Here is an 18,699-nt window from a genome sequence, read left to right as displayed (position 1 = left end):
TCATAACCTCCAGAGTGCCTTTATCTGAGTTATGCAATGGTATATCCTGAGGAATATTTAACAAGGGAAAAAGACCATTGAGAGGAATACATAGGAAACAGGAAGTCCTTGTCAATTGCCATTGTCCAGGGGGGAGGTTCCTAAAAAGGAATGGTCTTCTTGATTTATTGTTTGGATGGGCAATGGCCTTGATTCTTAAAAGTTCCCATCATCTTATGTAAACTCCATACATTGATACACTGCCTAGTTGCTCTAATACATACATTCAGGTGCACACACATGCACATTGCTAAGGATCCTTTATCACCTTCCACTACTGGGGGTCACTTCAGTGCTTTCTTGTGGTCTTGAATACTGGAAGCCTGATACTCTGCATTCTCTGCTGCTTGCTACTTTGCTGTTCTTCCCTCTCCAGGATTTCCTGAGCAATCAAAGGCATTGGTGTGTTCACTCATTCATCTCTTTTCAGTCTCTTTCTCTCCACATATTCTCCTAGTATATAAAATAATTATAAGAATCATATAAAATACTAAAGGTTATCATACTCTATTTCAGCATTAGGAGTTCATTTGTTCATTGAGTCTTTCACTTAGCTGGTATTCGAGCAATATGCTGGAAATTGATGATAGAGTGGTGAACAGGACTAATAAAAGCCCTGGCCTCTTGGAGCATTCTAATGGCAGACCACTTAGGCAGGATAATTTGGAGCATTAAGAAAAGATGATATAGGGGGGGTGTGAAAGTACACAGAAATCACATGTAATCCAAATGTTGGGAAGGGAGAAACAGAGGAAGAAAGGTCTCCCTGAAACTGGACAGTCTGTGGGCAAGAGAGGTGTATCAACACAGGTTGTGTGCAACAGTTAGAGGGAAGAGCACAAACAAGTGCGGCACTGAGTGTGTGACCAAGAAAGGAAGGAGCCTCATCAGCCACATTCAGGAGTGCAGGCTTTATCTTGAGCACAAGAATTTATGTATTGGACCAATAAAGAATGTGGAAACTCTGGCATACATGCCAAATGTGCCTGTTGTCCACCCACAAAAATTTCAGAATGCATTCTGTGCCAGCCAGAAGAAATGACAAGGAATAGGAAAAACTGGTTCATTCGGCAATCTGTCAGCCAGAGGCTATCCTATCCTTTGTGCCTCTTTGACTGGTTAAGTGGCACTATGGGTTTTACATTTTTCTTTTCCATTCAATTTGAAGAGAGAGTTTTGTCTTTTGTAATTCCAAGTATGTGTTTTATATGGTCATGACCTATCAGGACTTTGAAGAGTCACTGAGTATTAAAAGAAAAAAAAAATACTGCTTTTTAAAATAGCCTTCATGGTAGAAGCAAAATGACAGACATTTGGAAATTGGAGCTGTAGCATCAGCAAGAACTTGGCCTCACTTGTCTCTATGATATTAGAGAAGAGCTGACTATGACTCAGAGTCAGCCACATGGCTGTGTGTGTAGTAGCATTTTACTCAGTGAGCATTAAACAAAGGCTCCTTGATGTGTATCACAGAAACATAATTCACTTCTAGGGCAACAAATAGACACAGATAATAAAGTTCGTCAATATTGATCATGGGAATAGTTGGGAAAATCCATAGTCATAACACAAATATGAGCCATAAACAGCCTTTATTTTCCACCTGACTCCTCATTACCCAATGGTAGAGTCTGTCGCTGTGGAGCTCACCTTATATCATGAGAACCCGTCTTTCTCTTTGGGCTATAGTACTTTCTATTCAGAAGTCAGACTGTTATCTTTGTTTAATACCTATGAGGGGATCAGTTTCTTTCTAGAAAGGTGACTTCCACAGTCAGTATTAAGAAGTGGGGCCCCAAACCCACCTCTCCCAATACACAGTTGCACATAGTTACACCTTTTCCCTCTACACCCTTCTTGAGAACCGCTGAATGTACTAAGAGTTATTCCTAATGTCAGTGGTGTGAGTGATACTGAGGCAGACAATTCCTAGCCTTGAAAATAGAGATTGAAGAGCTATCTTCAGTTTACTGTTAAAAAAACAAAAGAGCAGGGGCTGGGGCTATAGCTCAGTTGGTAGAGTGCTTGTCTCACCTGCACAAGGCCCTGAGTTCAATCCCCAGCCCCCGTCCCCCCCCCCAAAAAAAAAAAAAGTCTGGGAGTCAACTTCGATCCTTCCTTTTCCCAAACAATCACATCTGATTAATTGTAGGTTCCTAAACTACATTTCAAGCCAAATCAATGCCATTCCTCCACCCAAGTTCAAGCCACCATCCCCTCCCATCTCAAGTAAAATAGTTTTCTAATGTGTGTCTCCACATCTCATCTTGTCTGTCCACAGTCTTCCACTCTGATGCCACCAACATACAGGGCCTTTGTTCTATACCACAAGAACTTTCCTTTACGATATAAGTTAAATCATCTCTTTCCTGACCAGATCCCTCCCCATCATACTTGGAATAAAATCCAAAGTCTTGTTTGTAGCATACGTGGACCTCTGTGGTTTGAACTCAACCAAATTTGCCTACCATTACTACCCTCTTAGTTCACACCAGCCTTCTTAGTGTTCCTAGGAAACACTGATTTATCTCACCTCCAGGCCTTGCTGTTCCTGAAACCTGAAAGGCTCTTTCACCAGAACTTCATGACTTGTGCTTTCACTTCTGGTGTTGGTTCAAGTGTTGCCTTTCAGAGAGGCTTTTCTGGACTACTCTCTAAAACTTTCCTTCTCTAACTTCACTCTGTTCTTTAGCTTTGCTCTATGTTTTCCTTCATTAACATTTCACCCCCTGAAATTGCATTTTTTAAATTTTTTTTTACTGACTTGATTTTATTCCACTACACAGGAAGCTCCCAGAAGATAGACACTAGTTTGACAACCACCTGTTTGTAACCCTCAGTGCTTCTAAGGGGATCTAAGGAATTCTATGGAATGAATGGATGTGGATAGTAGGGAGGACTACCCCTATGATTCCTTATTATTCTGGAAAGGGAATCATAACCCTGAGCACATGATTATCATTCCTCCATCTGTTCATTCTCCTTCAGATCACTTCCTGGAAAAGCAGAAGCATTGCTGTGAACCTGCATGCCCAATTTACCAAGTAAAAGGCTAGGTTGGTGGTACCAATATATTTTTTGCATCAGATCATTTTCCATGTAATCATATTTTGAAAAAAAACATTGGTTCTTCAGTGTATTTGTATTTGATGTATTGATTCTAGCTTAATTATAATCACACATCAAAAAAAAAAACAGCTAATTAGGATGTCTATAAAAGGAGCTATTTTGTAAGTGCCAGAGAAGTCAACCTCTGAAAAGCCAAATCAGCCATCTTTAATTTGTTCCCACATTCCAAAAACTGTACCTCATGTAAGCTCAAGACAATGTTTTTTTAGTCCCCTTAGATTTTTGGTCAGGAAAGTGAGTCATGACGGTAAGAAGGAAGGATTGAGGTAAAATGGAATTCCTTTTCTTGCAACCTCTACAGTAATGCATTAGCATGAAACAACTGTGGTATGTGGTAGTGTCACTAAGCCATAGTATTATTCAAGCATATCAGTGTGTGTTTCTTTTCTCCAGCAAGTCATATGGAGCTAAGTGAAAGCCCAACAGCCATTCTCACTCAAATCAAGACATCACATATTCCAAAATGCCTTCTCTCTGACGTAAAATAGGCTATTCTAAGAAAACCCACTACTTTTTTAACAGTATCATCTAGAAATCATGGTCTTTTTTCAGGGACGTTCAGGAGACTTAGTTGCTAATAGATTATCTCTTTGTAACTGAAGGACTATCTATTTATTAGTGGTGAGGAGACTGTCAAGTGAGCAGAAACTAAGAGGTACAGTTGTTTGAATAAGTCTTTTTTGCTTCTTTTTCTGAGAAAAAAATCTTTTATTGCTTTCTATTTAGTTTTAAGATTTAAAAAAAAGTTCACTGATTTAGTCATTTTTCTCTTCAGAGTAAATGATTAGGACCATTCTCTTGAAAAGATGTTCACCTCTCAGAATCACAAACTGTGGTCTCTGGACAAACATAATGATGTCAAAGGGGACATTTGCACCAACTGAGCAAATGTTTCATGTGCTTGGACACAAATTGGTACCAAGTCTGAAGCCAGTCTATGTCACTATCAAGCTGGGAACTGGCAGAGCACAATCTATAGTAACTCCTCAGTGGCAGTTGTTTTAGTCAGCTTTTTTTTTCATTGCTGTGACTAAAGGACCCAACCAGAACAATGGTAGATGAGGAAGAGTTTGTTTGGGGGCTCATGGTTTCAGAGTCTCAGTCCATAGCTCCATTCTTTAGGACTCAAGATGAGGCTGAACATAGAGCAGATGAGTGTGGTGGAGGGAAGCAGTTCACATGATGATCAGAAAGCAGACAAATAGATCTCCAGTTGCCAAATATAATTGTGTACCCTAAAGCCACTCCCCAATGACCATCCTCCTCCAGCCATACCCTACTCATCTTCAATAACCACTCAATTAATCCCATCAGGTGATTGATTCACTCATTCATTCCATTAAAGCTCTCATAACCCAATTATTTCTCTTCTAAATCTTCTTACATTGTCTCACACATGAGCTTATGAGGGACACCTCACATCCAAACTATAATATTATGCCCCTGGCCCTCAAAAGCTCACAACCATCTAATAATGCATAATACAGTTAGTTTATTAACAAGAGTCCTCCTAGTCTCAACAGTTTAGAGATTGCTCAAAATGCAATGAACATTTATTAAATACTTATTTTCCCAGGTTACTGAATAAGGTTCTGGAGACACAAGATGGTAGTAAACATCCAGGGATTTATACTCTTTCCATCTGTGAGAGTCAAGAACCCTTCTCTGATTGTGGAGTCTTTTAATATATGCTGTTTCCTCTAGTTTATTTCTCCAGTCAAATGTTGAGTCTTGTCTTCAGGACAGGTGCAGAAAATTTCCTTTGTTGTTGCTACAATAGTAACTTGACATCTGACAATGAAAAAATGAACACATGTAAACAGCACATGTCATTGCTGCCAAGGCACTACCCAGTTAGTTTCTCTTAAAATTTACAGATTATATTGACTTTTGAAGCCTTATTTGGCAGTGACTTCCAAAGACACCTAACCATACTTGGCAGAAGTACTGTGTTTGAAGTTGGTTCTTAGAGTTCTTCTGGTGTCTTCAAGAGACCTGTGTTTGCTTTTTGAAAACACAAAAAGGCATGGTTTAGTCCATTTTTGTATACCTATGCCTCCTGTTCTCATGTTTAGCCAGAAATAACACTTAGATTTTTCTCAGTTCTCATCTGGCATTCCCATTACACTCTTTTATGAATGTTTATCTCTCATCCAATGCATTCTGTTGCAAAACAGATTGAACGTTATGTCTGACACCATCCTGAACAAGAGAAAGAGTCTTCCATTTGCCACAGGGCCATGAATTACTCCCCTTGATTTGGCCAACTTACAGTGGCCCAAGTGATGATATCATTGCAGAACTTTTTTTTAATAGCAGAATTTATTTTATATCAAATGTCTAAGACCTCTCTGGATAAACTTTCTTCTGGTTGGTGGTTTTTGAAAAACAAAAATTTGGCAGAACCCAACTTTTCTTTTCTCTCTCCCCATCACATCGGATCTGAAACAAACAGTGGAATCACAGCCAGTTCTGTAGTCAAGATACTCCAGAAAACTTCAGCTCTCATTCCTACATAATACTCTAATGTTCTCCTCTCCTTCCTTTTCATTGCCACAGGGGATTGGGGGGTGAGAGGAATAGCAATATCCTGGGTCCTAATAGAGCATTTACTAGGGAAAAAAAATACTTCTGTGCCTTGGGCATTGATGACTTTGTTTTCCTGACATACAGATTGCTTCCTATGCCCAAATGGGGTAACTTTCCTCCAAAGCACTCTGTCCTTTCATTTCAACACTCACTCACTCATTGTGATTAATACTGGAGTCTCCTTTAAAAACTCTTGTTGATCATCTTGATGATCACCTGCAGCCACCTTTACAGTCCTTTTTTAATCCTGCTCAGTGGAGGCTCAGGTGATCATTTGTGAGTCTTGGTTTTATCTAATCTGATGAATTATACGAAGCCTCTCATAAGGAGACAGAAACACGAAGCTATTCCAGAGGACAGATTCGGCTCTTTGCCTGTTACGGGACTGAGTCCTCAGACGGACATACAGCTCTTGGCCAGCTTTGGTCTTGCCCAGATGGACAGTGTTGCAATTACCCACACTTCCCAGCGGCCGTTTCTTCATTACTAAAAGCTGGTCTTGATTGTCTCTGAAGCCGAATTCAATTTGCAGTTCCCCCAGTAACGTGCTGTGATTCATTTGGGGACAAATCTGGATTGAACTGAGTCCAAGTGTCTCTTTTGTGAGACAGAAGGGAAGTATAAGTAGATACTATAGTCACCCAGATGAGTCAGCCAGGAATTCATGAAGTGATTTATAAATCGTTATAAAGACCACTAAAGTCTACTAAAATGGAGCGCTGTCTGGCTGTACAAAGTGGGGTATTATCATTGGGGGGTTTTTTTAGATGTTAAATCAGATGTGAAATCCTTAAAACTGTGCTTTTCTTTTTAAGTTTTGAAAAGGATTCTTTTCCCCCCTCTGCAGTCGGCCAACTGCTAAAGCCATTTTTCATTGATTAGTTTTCACAGATGAATTTTAAAACCACCACAGATGATACCCTGCAATTCTTTGGGGAAATAAAAAAATCCCTCCCCAAATTCATCGTAGACCAGTTTGTATCCATTATTTCTACTCTCTGGCAGCAAATCAATAATATTTTTGTGTGTGAATACAAAGAAACAAGCTGTTCTAATGCATTCTCCCTTCTTTGGGAGGTCTATAGCCCTGGTGGCATAGAGAAGTGGGGAAAAGCTATCCCAAACTCAGGCCAACCAACATTTAATCTAATTGATCATGTAAACATATAAGCTCCTTCTTTTCAAAGGGATAACCCACACAGCAGTGCTAAAACATTCCCACATTGCTGGCTAGAGCTGCTTGTGGGTACAGCACAGTTGAAGAAGACATTATTCAGGACATGTACCTGACTTGCACTGCAATCTGTTAGTAAATTTTGTTTAAAGAAATAAACTTATAAATTGACGTAGAAATATTCTGAACTTTCAGGTAGGGAAAAAGCCTGACCTAAAAGGAGTTACCTGGTTAGCAAGAACAAAGGGATATGCCTAGCTCGTGCATGAAAGACCCCAGTTCAGGACTCAACAAGTTCACCAAAGCAAACTGGCAGCACTTGCATTGACAGATTTGTTTTAAAAGGAATTAGGTTGCTGTTATACCTTTCTACCAGCCCACAATAAGATTTAAAATACCAGATGCCTTGGGAGTCCTATTCCAGTGTTCTCTCACCCCACCCCTCTGGCTTGCTTTGCATTCCACTGGAAAGGTCTTTCTTACCTTCCTGGGGTAAAGTGGTATTTGGAGAACTAGCTTTGCGACTTTGGGCAACTCACTTCACTTCTCTGGATCTCTTTTATTTTTATGCATAAAAGTCTGTACTCCAGTCCCCTTCCAGCTAGAGTGTTCCATGACTGTATGTGTTTGTGAGCTCTGTACACATCATCAAAAACTCTAGTACCAAGAAGTTAGACCCTTGCCTGAGAACCAGACTCCCTGTGCGCCTCAAATTACAAAATTAGAAAGAAGAGCAAAGGTTTTACATTCTTGGTGCCTTGGTTCCTGCGTCTGAATAGTCCTGAGAGAAAAAGAGTCCTAAGAATTTTTTATTTTAAGAACTCTGTGAATGTTCTAATACAGTGCTGAACCACTGTCAAGCACTGCACAGGTTAATATCAGGGATTCCCTAAATGTGCACTCAATGTAGATCAGTTGTTCCATAAGCTTGTATTTGATCACCCAAAAGTTGTCAGAGACATTCATTGTCTTATGTACTTTGATATCCCTGACTTCCCAATTCCAAGTCTTCATAATCCACCCTACCCCTTAACTCATATTATTTATTTTCTTTATTACACTCATTTCCTCAAGTCCAATACATAGTTAACTTACTTAAATGTGTTCATTGCTCTGTCACTAAAATATAAGTGCCACAATGGTGGGCATATGTGTTCTTGGTTGCTATAACCTTAGTGCCAAGAGCCATGCTCAGTACATATCTCTTGAATGAATCAATAAATATTCTCTCACATTTTACAATCCCCAGTGAGAGTAGGGACATCTTTATATTTACACTTGAAACTGAGACTAGAAGGAGTAAAGGGATTTACTCAAGATTACCTAGCTAGTAAGTGACAGAGCCACGATCCAAGCCAGGTGGGCCTGACTTCTGGCCCTTCTGTCGTTGGCACTTCTTCTGCATGTGAACCTTAGTGGTATATTCATCTCAGCTGGGACTTACTGTTCTGTGAAATAGTCTGGAATTAAGCTCTGCATTTTAAGGAAGGATAACCACTTTGATTGTGGCCCCACCCCACTGCAAAACTGGGGAACTGGATAGCAGAGCGGGGCACAGGGAAAGCAGGGGAGCAAGGCATAGTAGGGAGCATAGCCAAGTAATTCTCCAAAGCATTCAGCCATTTTTTGAGACGCACAGATAAAAATATTTGTAGAAACCTTTCAAATACTTCTACCCAAGAGGTTTTTTTTTTTTTTTTTAAGAGCATTTCAAACCTGATTCCCTACCATCACCAACCCCCCCCCATTCCCTGCCCCACCACCGCCACCCGCCTTTCTTCTTGGCAAACCATTGCTCATGCTAAGGTTATAATCTCCCCCACCAAGTGAGTGGAAATGGTTGAGTCAGTTCTCTGGTTTGCTTTTGTGTGATCTGTTTCTGGTAAGCAGTGATGTTTTCCTCTAGTCTGTTACGCCTCTGTACACAGCAATCATGTATTTTAGGGACCTGTAAAAGCCTCAAGAAGAGAATAATAAACTCTGTGGAAGGAAATCTTCGAAATGTCCACTGCAGATCCACAGCTGGTGAACAGGGCTGGACCTAGAAATGATTTCAGAAGGCCTTTCTCCTGCTCTTGGGCACTCTGTCTCTCAGAATGAATTAGAGTGATATCACCTTCGCCTGATGTCATTGGGGAAGGAGATATTCCATAGAGGAAAAACTGGAAATAATTCAGTCGATCCTTGTATTAAATTTTTAAATTTATTTTGGCATCAAAAATTAATTCAACCTTCTTTTCATTAAAAAACAAGCCCTCCCTCAACTATTTTGAAGGAGAATATTCAGAGCATAAGAATTTGGGTATGTGTTGAAGATACAAGGTTGGAAAGTCAGTACAGACACTTAGAAAATGGGGTTCTGAGGCCCGCCGCCTTGAACCACAGTGACAAAAGTTACCATTTAGTGAGCTTCTGCATGTTTGTTGTTTGCTTTTACATTGCATGGCCTAAAACTACCCAGTGTCTTAAGTTCTTTTGGCTTTTGAAGCCACTTTTCTGACAGCTCTCTTGCTAAGAGTCGTCAGTGATCCTTTTTAGATGCTCCCAGGGGCCTCGCCTCTAGCAGTAGGACTGTGTTTCACCTCTTTCTTATTCTATCTCCTGCCTCACATTTTAATTTACTGTTTCTGCTTTAACATGAGCAAGTCAACAAGTAACCACGTTTATGAAAATTAAATTAATAGGTCATGAGAGTTTTTCAGTAAAATACCACATAGCGTTTTAGGCATTAACAAAATTGATTTTATCTGCTGTGCTTCAAATCTGTCCTACTTATATGCACTCTCTTTTGATGCTGGACTTATTAGTGAAGAAGACACATTCATACTTCCTGGTTCCTAACAATTGTCTGAAAAACAGTGATCACTTCTTGTCACACTTCATTTCTCTGTAGATGTAGAAGTTAAAATTTGTGTACTTAATTTTTTTTCCAAACCAAAGCCTCCTTTATGTGTACATTTATTTCATTGAGAATACCTTACTTTAAAATTTCATGAATACATTATGTGGGGCTACATTATATCTTGAAATTATGTTAACTTTGTAGCATATAATCTCATTTGTTTGAAAAACAGGAAAATCCAGTCTGAATTGCAAAAGGCAATTTGTAGAATCAGTGGAAGACATAATATTTTATTTCCCAGTTGTCTGCGATAGCAGTGTTAAAACCTTATTGTGTACCTAACCACATTTTCCCCTGTACTCAGTGTTTTCATTTGGTTGAGTAACATTTGGTCAATAAGACATAATAGCCAGTTTTTGGAACCTATATGAATGAATAGGTAAGAACAATTTGTAATAAGTATGTAATTATATAAAATCATAAACACACACACATATATATATAATCTATATGTAAATATGGATCATACATTGTAAATGATTCCTAAAATGTTGAGATGGATTCTATTCTTTTGGTTGGCTAAGTATTTCTGCTTTTTAGAGCTACTAATCCTAATTTACCCTTTGTCTATAGAATTCCCCAAATCCTGAAAGTATAATATTTTATAGATTTTTATATTGTGAGAATCTTTGCCTCCTTTCTCTTCTTTGTCCATATTTTCTACTCTGTTAAATAAACCCATGTTTGTGAGTCAGTCTTATTGTGCTATGGGTGTGGGGGGTTGTGAAACAAAACTGTTCTCCTGCATCAGACAGATGATGGCAGGTCGTGTTTCCCAAAGGCTGCTGACGTCTGTCTGCCCCATCAGTCCTCAACATGAAGAGGGTAGCAGAAGAAAAGGCAAAAAAAAAAAAAAAAAAAAATTAAAAACCCTCTGTGCCTTGCTGCTTTAATTCTCAAATGAGGAAATAGAACTAGAAAGCTAATCAGAGGCTCTTTCTCCCTTTCCCCTCCCAAAAAAAAAAAAAAACAAAATTGAGACATCAAAGATGACCATTTGATAGTGACATAGGTTGTCTTGCAATTCAAATCATCCCCCTCTCCATCCCTGGGGACCTTGAAGGACCAGGAGATTCCAGGATTGAGTAGTAATGTAGACTCCCTCTGCCCCTAAAGTCTTGATTCCACAGTCTGTCCTTCCTCTCCCACAACTGCAGATCGACGTGTGAACACACTCAGGACTTGTTCCCCCCCCAAAATAGCCTCCATATAAGAAATCCAGGCCTGTGTGGTTTGCTGGATGTTCTCAGGCAGTGTCAGAATTGGTTTGCTGTCTTTTTTCTCTCAGGACCATTCCACACATCTTTTCAGGGTAATTCCAATTAAGATGACATGCCTAGAAAAATTGATATTTACACAGCACAGGATACTCGGTGACTATTCTCTTTTGGCAGAGTGAAAACCTAAATGATGGATTAGCAGGCTTCCCACCTCAGCTGGTTTACTTGAGCCTCCCCTGACTCCTTTGTTCCTGAGGTTAATGAGTCCACATCTCTGCTTTTGGTTTCTACATCGCTCTCTTTAACATAGACTCATCACATCTCTCTGGGGAAAGGCAAATAGAACCTGGCATTTTGTCCCATGCGTTCTTACTGCTGCAGTACAAATGTCTTATTAGATATTCTGGTTCAGAAGGTTCAAGTTACTTTATATACTTGTTCATCTCCCTTTTTTATCATCTATGGCACTACACAAAAGCCCAACCAAGTGGATTTATTTGTTCCTGTGAAATAAGTGATATAAACAGATGGTGACTTATATGTGTTAGTGAAAAAACAAATCCTGTACAAAAAAGAGATGATTAAAAGTTTTCAGCTTAGTGGACTTTTTTTTTTTAATTTTTTGGAGATGGAGACTAAACAACTCATTGCTAGTATAGATTTTCCCAAAATAATTTTTTCTGCTGTATTTCACTGCATTAACAGACTCTCTCCTTTCTTCCTCATGCTTGTGCCAGTCCCCTACCAAACTGGCAAGTTGATCATTTCAGTTTTCTATGGACATTGCCCAACTTTAACATTATTTTCACAAATGTACCTTCCATTCAATGTTAGAAAAAAACACACTGTCTTTTTAAACCTAGTGAGTCAGGTCTTACCAATTGTCCCTTAAAATTGGAAGATCAATCTGTACTCATCCGTTTTTTTTAAATCCCTGGTTATGTGGAGATTTCACCTCATTTAAACACCATTACAACTTCTCCCCAAAGCCAACAGCCTTGTGATTGGCACACGTTACTACAAAAGATGTCCTACATGGTGTTTCTGCTACAACCTCAGGAATGTTTTTTGCCAAGCACAGAACTCATGTATACCTCTTGAGTTCTGGGTTTCAAGTCATACTTGACCTTTGAGGTTTAAGTTAATTTATTTTTGGCAAAAGAAAATGTATTGTTTAAAGAGAATAGGATTAGAGAGGGTCATAATAAGGACTTGTAACACTTCTTGGACCTCAGATATGTCTTACAAAACAAAATGTTTATGAGCTAAGTGTAAATGATTCAGAAACATAAGGATCAAATTTCCCCCAAAGATCCCTAAAATGCAAGAGGACTTAAAAATTAGCAGAAAGAGGGCCTGGCAAAAGATGTGCTTTGCATTTCCCCAAACCCAGGATATTTGAAATGCAGCTTAAGAAGCTTGACAAACCTAAACTGTGACTAGGTTTTTTCTTTGTTGGTATCTTTTATTCCCTCAATATCTCAATTAAGAGCTCAGTGGCTGAAGGGGAGAGAGAAAAGTCCTGAAGGTTGGTTTAAAGGGCTGGTTGTTACATTTGTGTAGGGCCAGAGCTGGGGTTAGACTTGGCTTTGGCAGGTTTGTTTGCCTTTGCTATTTTGTGTCCTTCATGTTGCCCTTTATAATTGTTTTCTCAGGTTTGTACCTTCTGCTCCATCTCCTCACCACATCAGCCCCCGGAGAGTTCCGGCTCCTTCCTCAATACTGCAGAGAACACAGCCTCCCCACACCCAGCAACCATCAGGTTCACACCTGAAGTCCTATCAGCCAGAGACGAACTCTTCTTTTCAACCAAATGGTATCCACGTCCATGGTAAGCGGGAGCAGCAATCCCCTGAGTACTGAAAAGTGCTGTTGTGCTCTTGCTTTTAATCAAGTGTCTTAGTTACCAGTTACGGGTTTCAGATATTGTTATACATCAGACTTACGCTTTTAGAATTTTCCTCTAAAATTTCACACTTCATAGGCGTGAAATCTTACATTATTTTCCTGGCTTCGACTCTAAGATGACATAACTTATGACACCCTACACTGGTCAGCCCAGGGCAAACTGGAAGAGGACGCTGTTGCCTGGACCCAGCGCTCAAGCACAGACCCAGGCAACTGCGTCCTGTTCCTAAATAATAAACAGCCCATGTGAAAGAAGACCATGGGAGTCGGTGCCACACCTGCCTTCTCCGCTGGGTATTTGTCCTCAGCCCCATTAAGCCAGATCCTCTCATCCTTCCAGCCCAGATGAAATGACACCTCCTCCCTGAAGCCTTTTCTTGTCCCACAGCTGATTTAATTTCTTTTGGTTCTGAACTGATGGCAGCTCATCTGCATCTGTCTGCTAGAACTTCTCTTCACTCTTTGTTGTAATTTACTTATCTGTGAGTAAAATTCTGAGGGCAGAATTTTCTGACCATTGTCATATCTCTTGGGGAGACACACAGATAAAGAGAAGACACAGGTAGGTGTTAGGTACATGAAGGAAGAAAAGGAGTGAGGATGCAGGGAATCACAGTGTTTTCAAGTGGGCTGATCTCGAGGAGGAGCATGCATGGAGAAAGAAGTCTCGCTTATGTTTTTTTTTTTAATTTAAACCCATTTTGTCAATTCAGGCACATATTCTAGTGAACTTGCTTAGAATGCTGAAATGCTCCATTGTATAGCCTCAGACTATCAATATCTGTTACTTCTTGGAGCAGTCAGACCTTCTATATAAGCAGAAAAGACACTGGCTAATTTCCTGAATTTGCTCCATTTTCATTATTACTTGAAATTAATGGATCCCCAAAACCAACCTAAATCAGTGTTCAGACTGAGTTTGAAAGAGTGATTTCCCAAGATGGCAGAAGCAAGCCAAATTGTAGAGCTAAACTTGGATAAGCACCCCAAAGTAGAGGCTTAAGCAATAAAGAGGAGGCAATGTAAAGACAGTGGCCATCTGTGGGAAGAAAAATCATTGAAAAGCCAGGTCCTTGGGCTCTGGTGCAGAGTTCCATCCATCTCTCCCTTTCCCCACTTCTCCAATGTAGCCACACAAATCCATAGTTCCCTAGTACAACTTAGACTTTCACCATTCCTCAGGCCTATGATAGTTTTTAACCTTTTTTCTAAACATTTCTTTTCAAGCTTTAGTCATATACTTCTTTGTCCAAGAAGTATTTCTTTGAGTACCTGCTATGCACAAGGCAAGATATCTGTAAGAATGGTAAACAGAGCCTGCTTCCTGCCCCACGCCAGGCAGAAGGTGGGCAGCGTGGGTGTGGGCTGTGTAGATTCCCGAACGGGTCACTGACTCTAAGACATGCTTTTTGGCTTTCACATTTTAGCACTGCTGAAATCTGGACACACCTCACAATCAGTGGCATCATATAATTGGTAGTGATTTTTCTTTCTTTTGCAATATAGAATAATGGAGCATTTCACAGTCCATGGTGTCACAGTTCCAATGAAATGCAGTGTAACGTGCTTTGATTATAACTGTGAAATAAATTTTTAAAAACTTAAAGATTGACCTATGTGTAGAAAAATTGGAAAGAAATTCATTGAAATATTAAGAGTTTCCGCATCAGGGTGGCGGGATAATGGGTATCTTTTTTTTTCTTTCTGTCTGTCTTTCTAAAGATGTTTTGGAATTAGACCAAATTGAATGCAAATTACCAGTCAATTATAAAACTGTGTGACTCCATGCAAATCATTGTGCCTCAGTTCACATTCCCTAAGTGGAGAGAGTTTCATCCACCTCCTTTCATTGGTTCTTAGGAGAATTTGTTAAGAAAAACACCAGACACAGAGTAGGAGCTTATTTAATTTAATTATCTTCCTTCTGTTCCCTTCCTTTTCTTTATTAGACTTTTTGAGAACAGGGATTATGTTTGTAGCTCCAGGGCAAGCATAATACTTGGTGTAAAGTAGGGATTCAATAAATATTTACTGAATAAGTAATTGACACTTTCTCATTCAACAAATGAATAATGAAATAAGAGGACACAGAAAATGAGATCTACCCTATCATTTTGGCAAAATACTTTTTCCACATTTCCAATTTTTAGTTAAATAATGGATGAATACATTGTCAATTTGAAGTTGTTGGCTCTCTTTTCTTTTTTCTTTTATTCTTTTGCTTGTTAAAATTCTCATAGTCAATGAGAAATTGCTAACATCAGCCCTAAATTAGATTCAAGATATAGTTTGGCAAATTGGTAAATTATGACTTTACCAATTTTCTTCAGGAAAATAGGCAAATAGCCTTTGTGATGAACTTGCAAACAGAATGCCCGTGCATTAGCCCCTAGGCCACGGAGGGGAAGTAAGAGGTAGGGATCTAGATGTTGCCTTACTCCCTTCTCCAAGCATTTTTCTGAAATATTTTTTTTTATTTTTTACTTTTTAAATATTTGTTTTTTAGTTGTAGTTGGATACAATACCTTTATTTTACTTATTTTTATATGGTGCTGAGGATCAAACCTAGGGCCTCGCACGTGCTAGGTGAACACTCTACTGCTGAGCCACAATCCCAGCCCCTCTGAAATATTTTTCTGGAACTTTGTAGTCACAGCATTTCTCATCAGTTACTGTAGAAGAAGGATAGAATTAATCAACTGTTTTTCAAGTGGGTGTTACAGTACTGGGGGTGAGGATACCTAAGTTGCTGAGGCTGGCCTTAACTGGCAATCCTCCTGCCTCAGCCTCTCAAGTTGCTGTACACCACTATGCCCAGTGGGGTGAGGAGCTCTTCTTAGTGAATTGTGTTTATTTTCCAGGCCTTTCCTCTTTTGTTGGACACGTTTGCTGTTTGAAGTTATACAACAGCCTGGTGACAGGGAACTTCATCCCATAGAAGTCTCAATTTTTAAAGTCCCAGCAGTGTCAGGGTTTCTAACCCAGTAGCTATAGTGAGTGTGTGTTCTGTCTTTAATGAGCATCATCAACCCATCTCCCCTGTCCTCTTTGCAGTAGGTAAAGGTCAGGGGGAAATGTCATCACTGTATTTTTAGAGATGGAAACTAAGACATGTAAGAATATAAAATGTCTAGGCATGACCACTTTGGTAAAGTATATAGGCAGCTTTAACTAGGGGTCTGCATTTCCAAGCCACATTGTTATTCAGTGTGTTCCTAAGTCAAAGGCACACCAAAAGAAATATTCACTTACATTTGTCCACATGGAAATGTAGATGTCTGTATGTAGATGCTGTTGCATTTTCTAGAGCTATGAAGAATTATAACTCAGAAGGCTTTGGTCTTACATTGAGAAAAAAATGAGGTCTGCTGAGTTTTTATTAAGTCATGTCACTAATTTTTACTGAAACTTAGGCATTATGGGCTCAAGTTATATTTTTATGAAGAGGCATTTTGTGAAAAATATACTTTGAAAAGATGAACAGCATTGCTTTATCAAGTTCTCTCACCCTGACTTCATTGATTCTGCATCCACTCCATCCACTCATATTGTCTTCATAAGTAAGGTGGATAAGGTGTTCTTTCTTTTTAAAGTTTGTGTTCTGATTTAGCATTTACCGGTCTCTGTTTGGGTGCTATCTCTAAGGCAACTCCTTAGTATGCTTTAGTCCTTTATTTTCGATGTAAACATAAAGATGTAAACTTGTTCTCTGGTCTTTTCTTTCTTGTTAGGACAATTCTCTTGCCCAGGCAAGCTTCAGAATTTTGCCTGGATTAGTTGCCTGAGAGTTGATATTTGTACATTTTGTTATGGTCCTAATGGCTAATTTCTTTTTAAATCCCCTATTCACTCCAGGTTGTTCAGATGCCATGGGAATTCCTAGAAGAGCATTTTCACAAACTTCCAGCTTTGGGGGTCTATCAAGGAGAGGCCAAGTTCAGTTCATCAAGTGTTTGCTGGTCATCTTCTATGTGCCAGGCAAACATGAATGTCATTGAATCAGTGTACTGTGATGCATGCAGTAGTAGAAGGCACCTGGTGTGTTCAGAGGAAGGTGTCAGAGAAGGGTTTGTAGAGGTGACACTTGAATAGGGTTTTGAAGATAGTAGTTCATTGCGCAGGCCAAGTGGGGAAAGGCATTCCAGGCAGAGGGAAAGCAAAGGGCACCAGGAAGATCACAAATATGTGTGTGTGTGATGGGAGATTATGTGTGGCTGAGGTGCACAGCTAAGCCATGCTGTGGAGGGAGAGGATGCTGGGGAACTGTAAGGCCAGCTCACAAAGGGGTTTTGTGCAATGCTCAGTGCTGTGCTACACAATGAAGAAGTTGGTGTGGTATTTTAGGAAAGTCAAGGGGAGCACCATAAAGAGAATGGAATGGGAGAGGTAGAAACATTAAGCTGTAACTGTCAGCATTATCTTGGGCTGCATGTGTAGAACTCCTAAGGACAAAACAGATATCGCTTCACTCGGATGTGACTGGTAAATTGAGCAATGATATTAGAATAACATGGAATTGTGTTTATTCACACAAAATCTTAAGGAGGGCTGGAATAGCAGGAGAAGAAAATGAAACACACACACACACACACACACACACACACACAAACAATCCTCAATCTAGCTGCTATATAGGCAGAAGCCCTTTCAGCTATGTTTTAATAAGAATGTGGAATGAGGGCTGGGGATGTGGCTCAAGCGGTAGCGCGCTCGCCTGGCATGCGTGCGGCCCGGGTTCGATCCTCAGCACCACATACAAACGAAGATGTTGTGTCCGCCGAGAACTAAGAAAAATAAATAAATAAATGTTAAAATTCTCTCTCTCTCTGTCCCCCTCTCTCTCTCTCACTCTCTCTTTAAAAAAAAGAAAAAGAATGTGGAATGAGACTGGGGGCTCTTGCTGAAGAGAATTGCACACCAAGCCTTGCAATCCCCTTATTTAGTGGTACATCATACTCTCTCCCTCCTATTCACTGGAACCCATCATCTGTTGTCTTAGTTCCTGCAAGACACTGTTTCCACTCAATGTTTTATGCATTTTTATTGACCACTCAGGAGTCCAGTATCACACTGAATTGGCTGCCCTGGCTGCCCAAATTCCCTTTTGAATATTTTTTTCCTATTCATAGTTAGAGGGTTTCATAGATTTTGAGTGGTCTGTTTCAGTCCTACCTTCCCAATGACCCTGCTATCTATCTATCTATCTATCTATCTATCTATCTATTTATTTATTTATTTATTTATTTTTGGTACTAGGGATTGAAATCAGGGGCACTTGGTCACTGAGCCACATACCCAGTCCTATTTTGTATTTTATTTAGAGACTGAGTTGCTTAGCGCCTCACTTTTGCTGAGGCTGGCTTTGAACTCATGATCCTCCCGCCTCAGCCTCCAGAGCCACTGGGATTATAGGTGTGTACCACGGCACCTGGTGACCTTGCTATTTTAAATGAACATTTGTGCACAGCACAAGACATCACAGAATTTGTTTATCATGTTATAGCAGCAACACCTTTTTGTGAGTTTACTCTCCTTGCTTAACAAGATGCCTAACAGGAAACTGTGCTGGGTGGAGGGGTTGCCTTTCCTGACCAACAGTATCTAGGCTTCCTGCCATCTTCTGCTTTGTCATCTGAAACAGGGAACTTCCATCCTCCTAGTCACAGTGTAAATGCTGATGTCTACACAACCTTTTCCAATTTCAGGCAGAGAGGAAGGTAAAGAATAAAGTACAAGTG

At 39.8% G+C, this 18,699-nt stretch overlaps 1 protein-coding gene across 1 annotated transcript in view; it reads left to right on the top strand.

The window, feature by feature from the left end:
• Glis3 (GLIS family zinc finger 3) overlaps positions 1 to 18,699 on the top strand; it is a 429,601-nt gene that overhangs the window by 388,240 nt on the left and 22,662 nt on the right. Inside the window, exon 10 of the mRNA XM_077797022.1 lies at positions 12,709 to 12,884. Within this exon, the coding sequence (XP_077653148.1) occupies positions 12,709 to 12,884 (176 nt within the window). The remainder of the gene's footprint in view (positions 1 to 12,708; positions 12,885 to 18,699) is intronic.

The sequence above is a fragment of the Urocitellus parryii genome, chromosome 4 (genome assembly GCF_045843805.1).
Source record: "Urocitellus parryii isolate mUroPar1 chromosome 4, mUroPar1.hap1, whole genome shotgun sequence".
NCBI classification, from domain to species: Eukaryota; Metazoa; Chordata; class Mammalia; order Rodentia; family Sciuridae; genus Urocitellus; species Urocitellus parryii.
The sequence above is the reverse complement of the archived record's forward strand: the minus strand, read 5'-3'. Positions and strand labels throughout refer to the sequence as shown.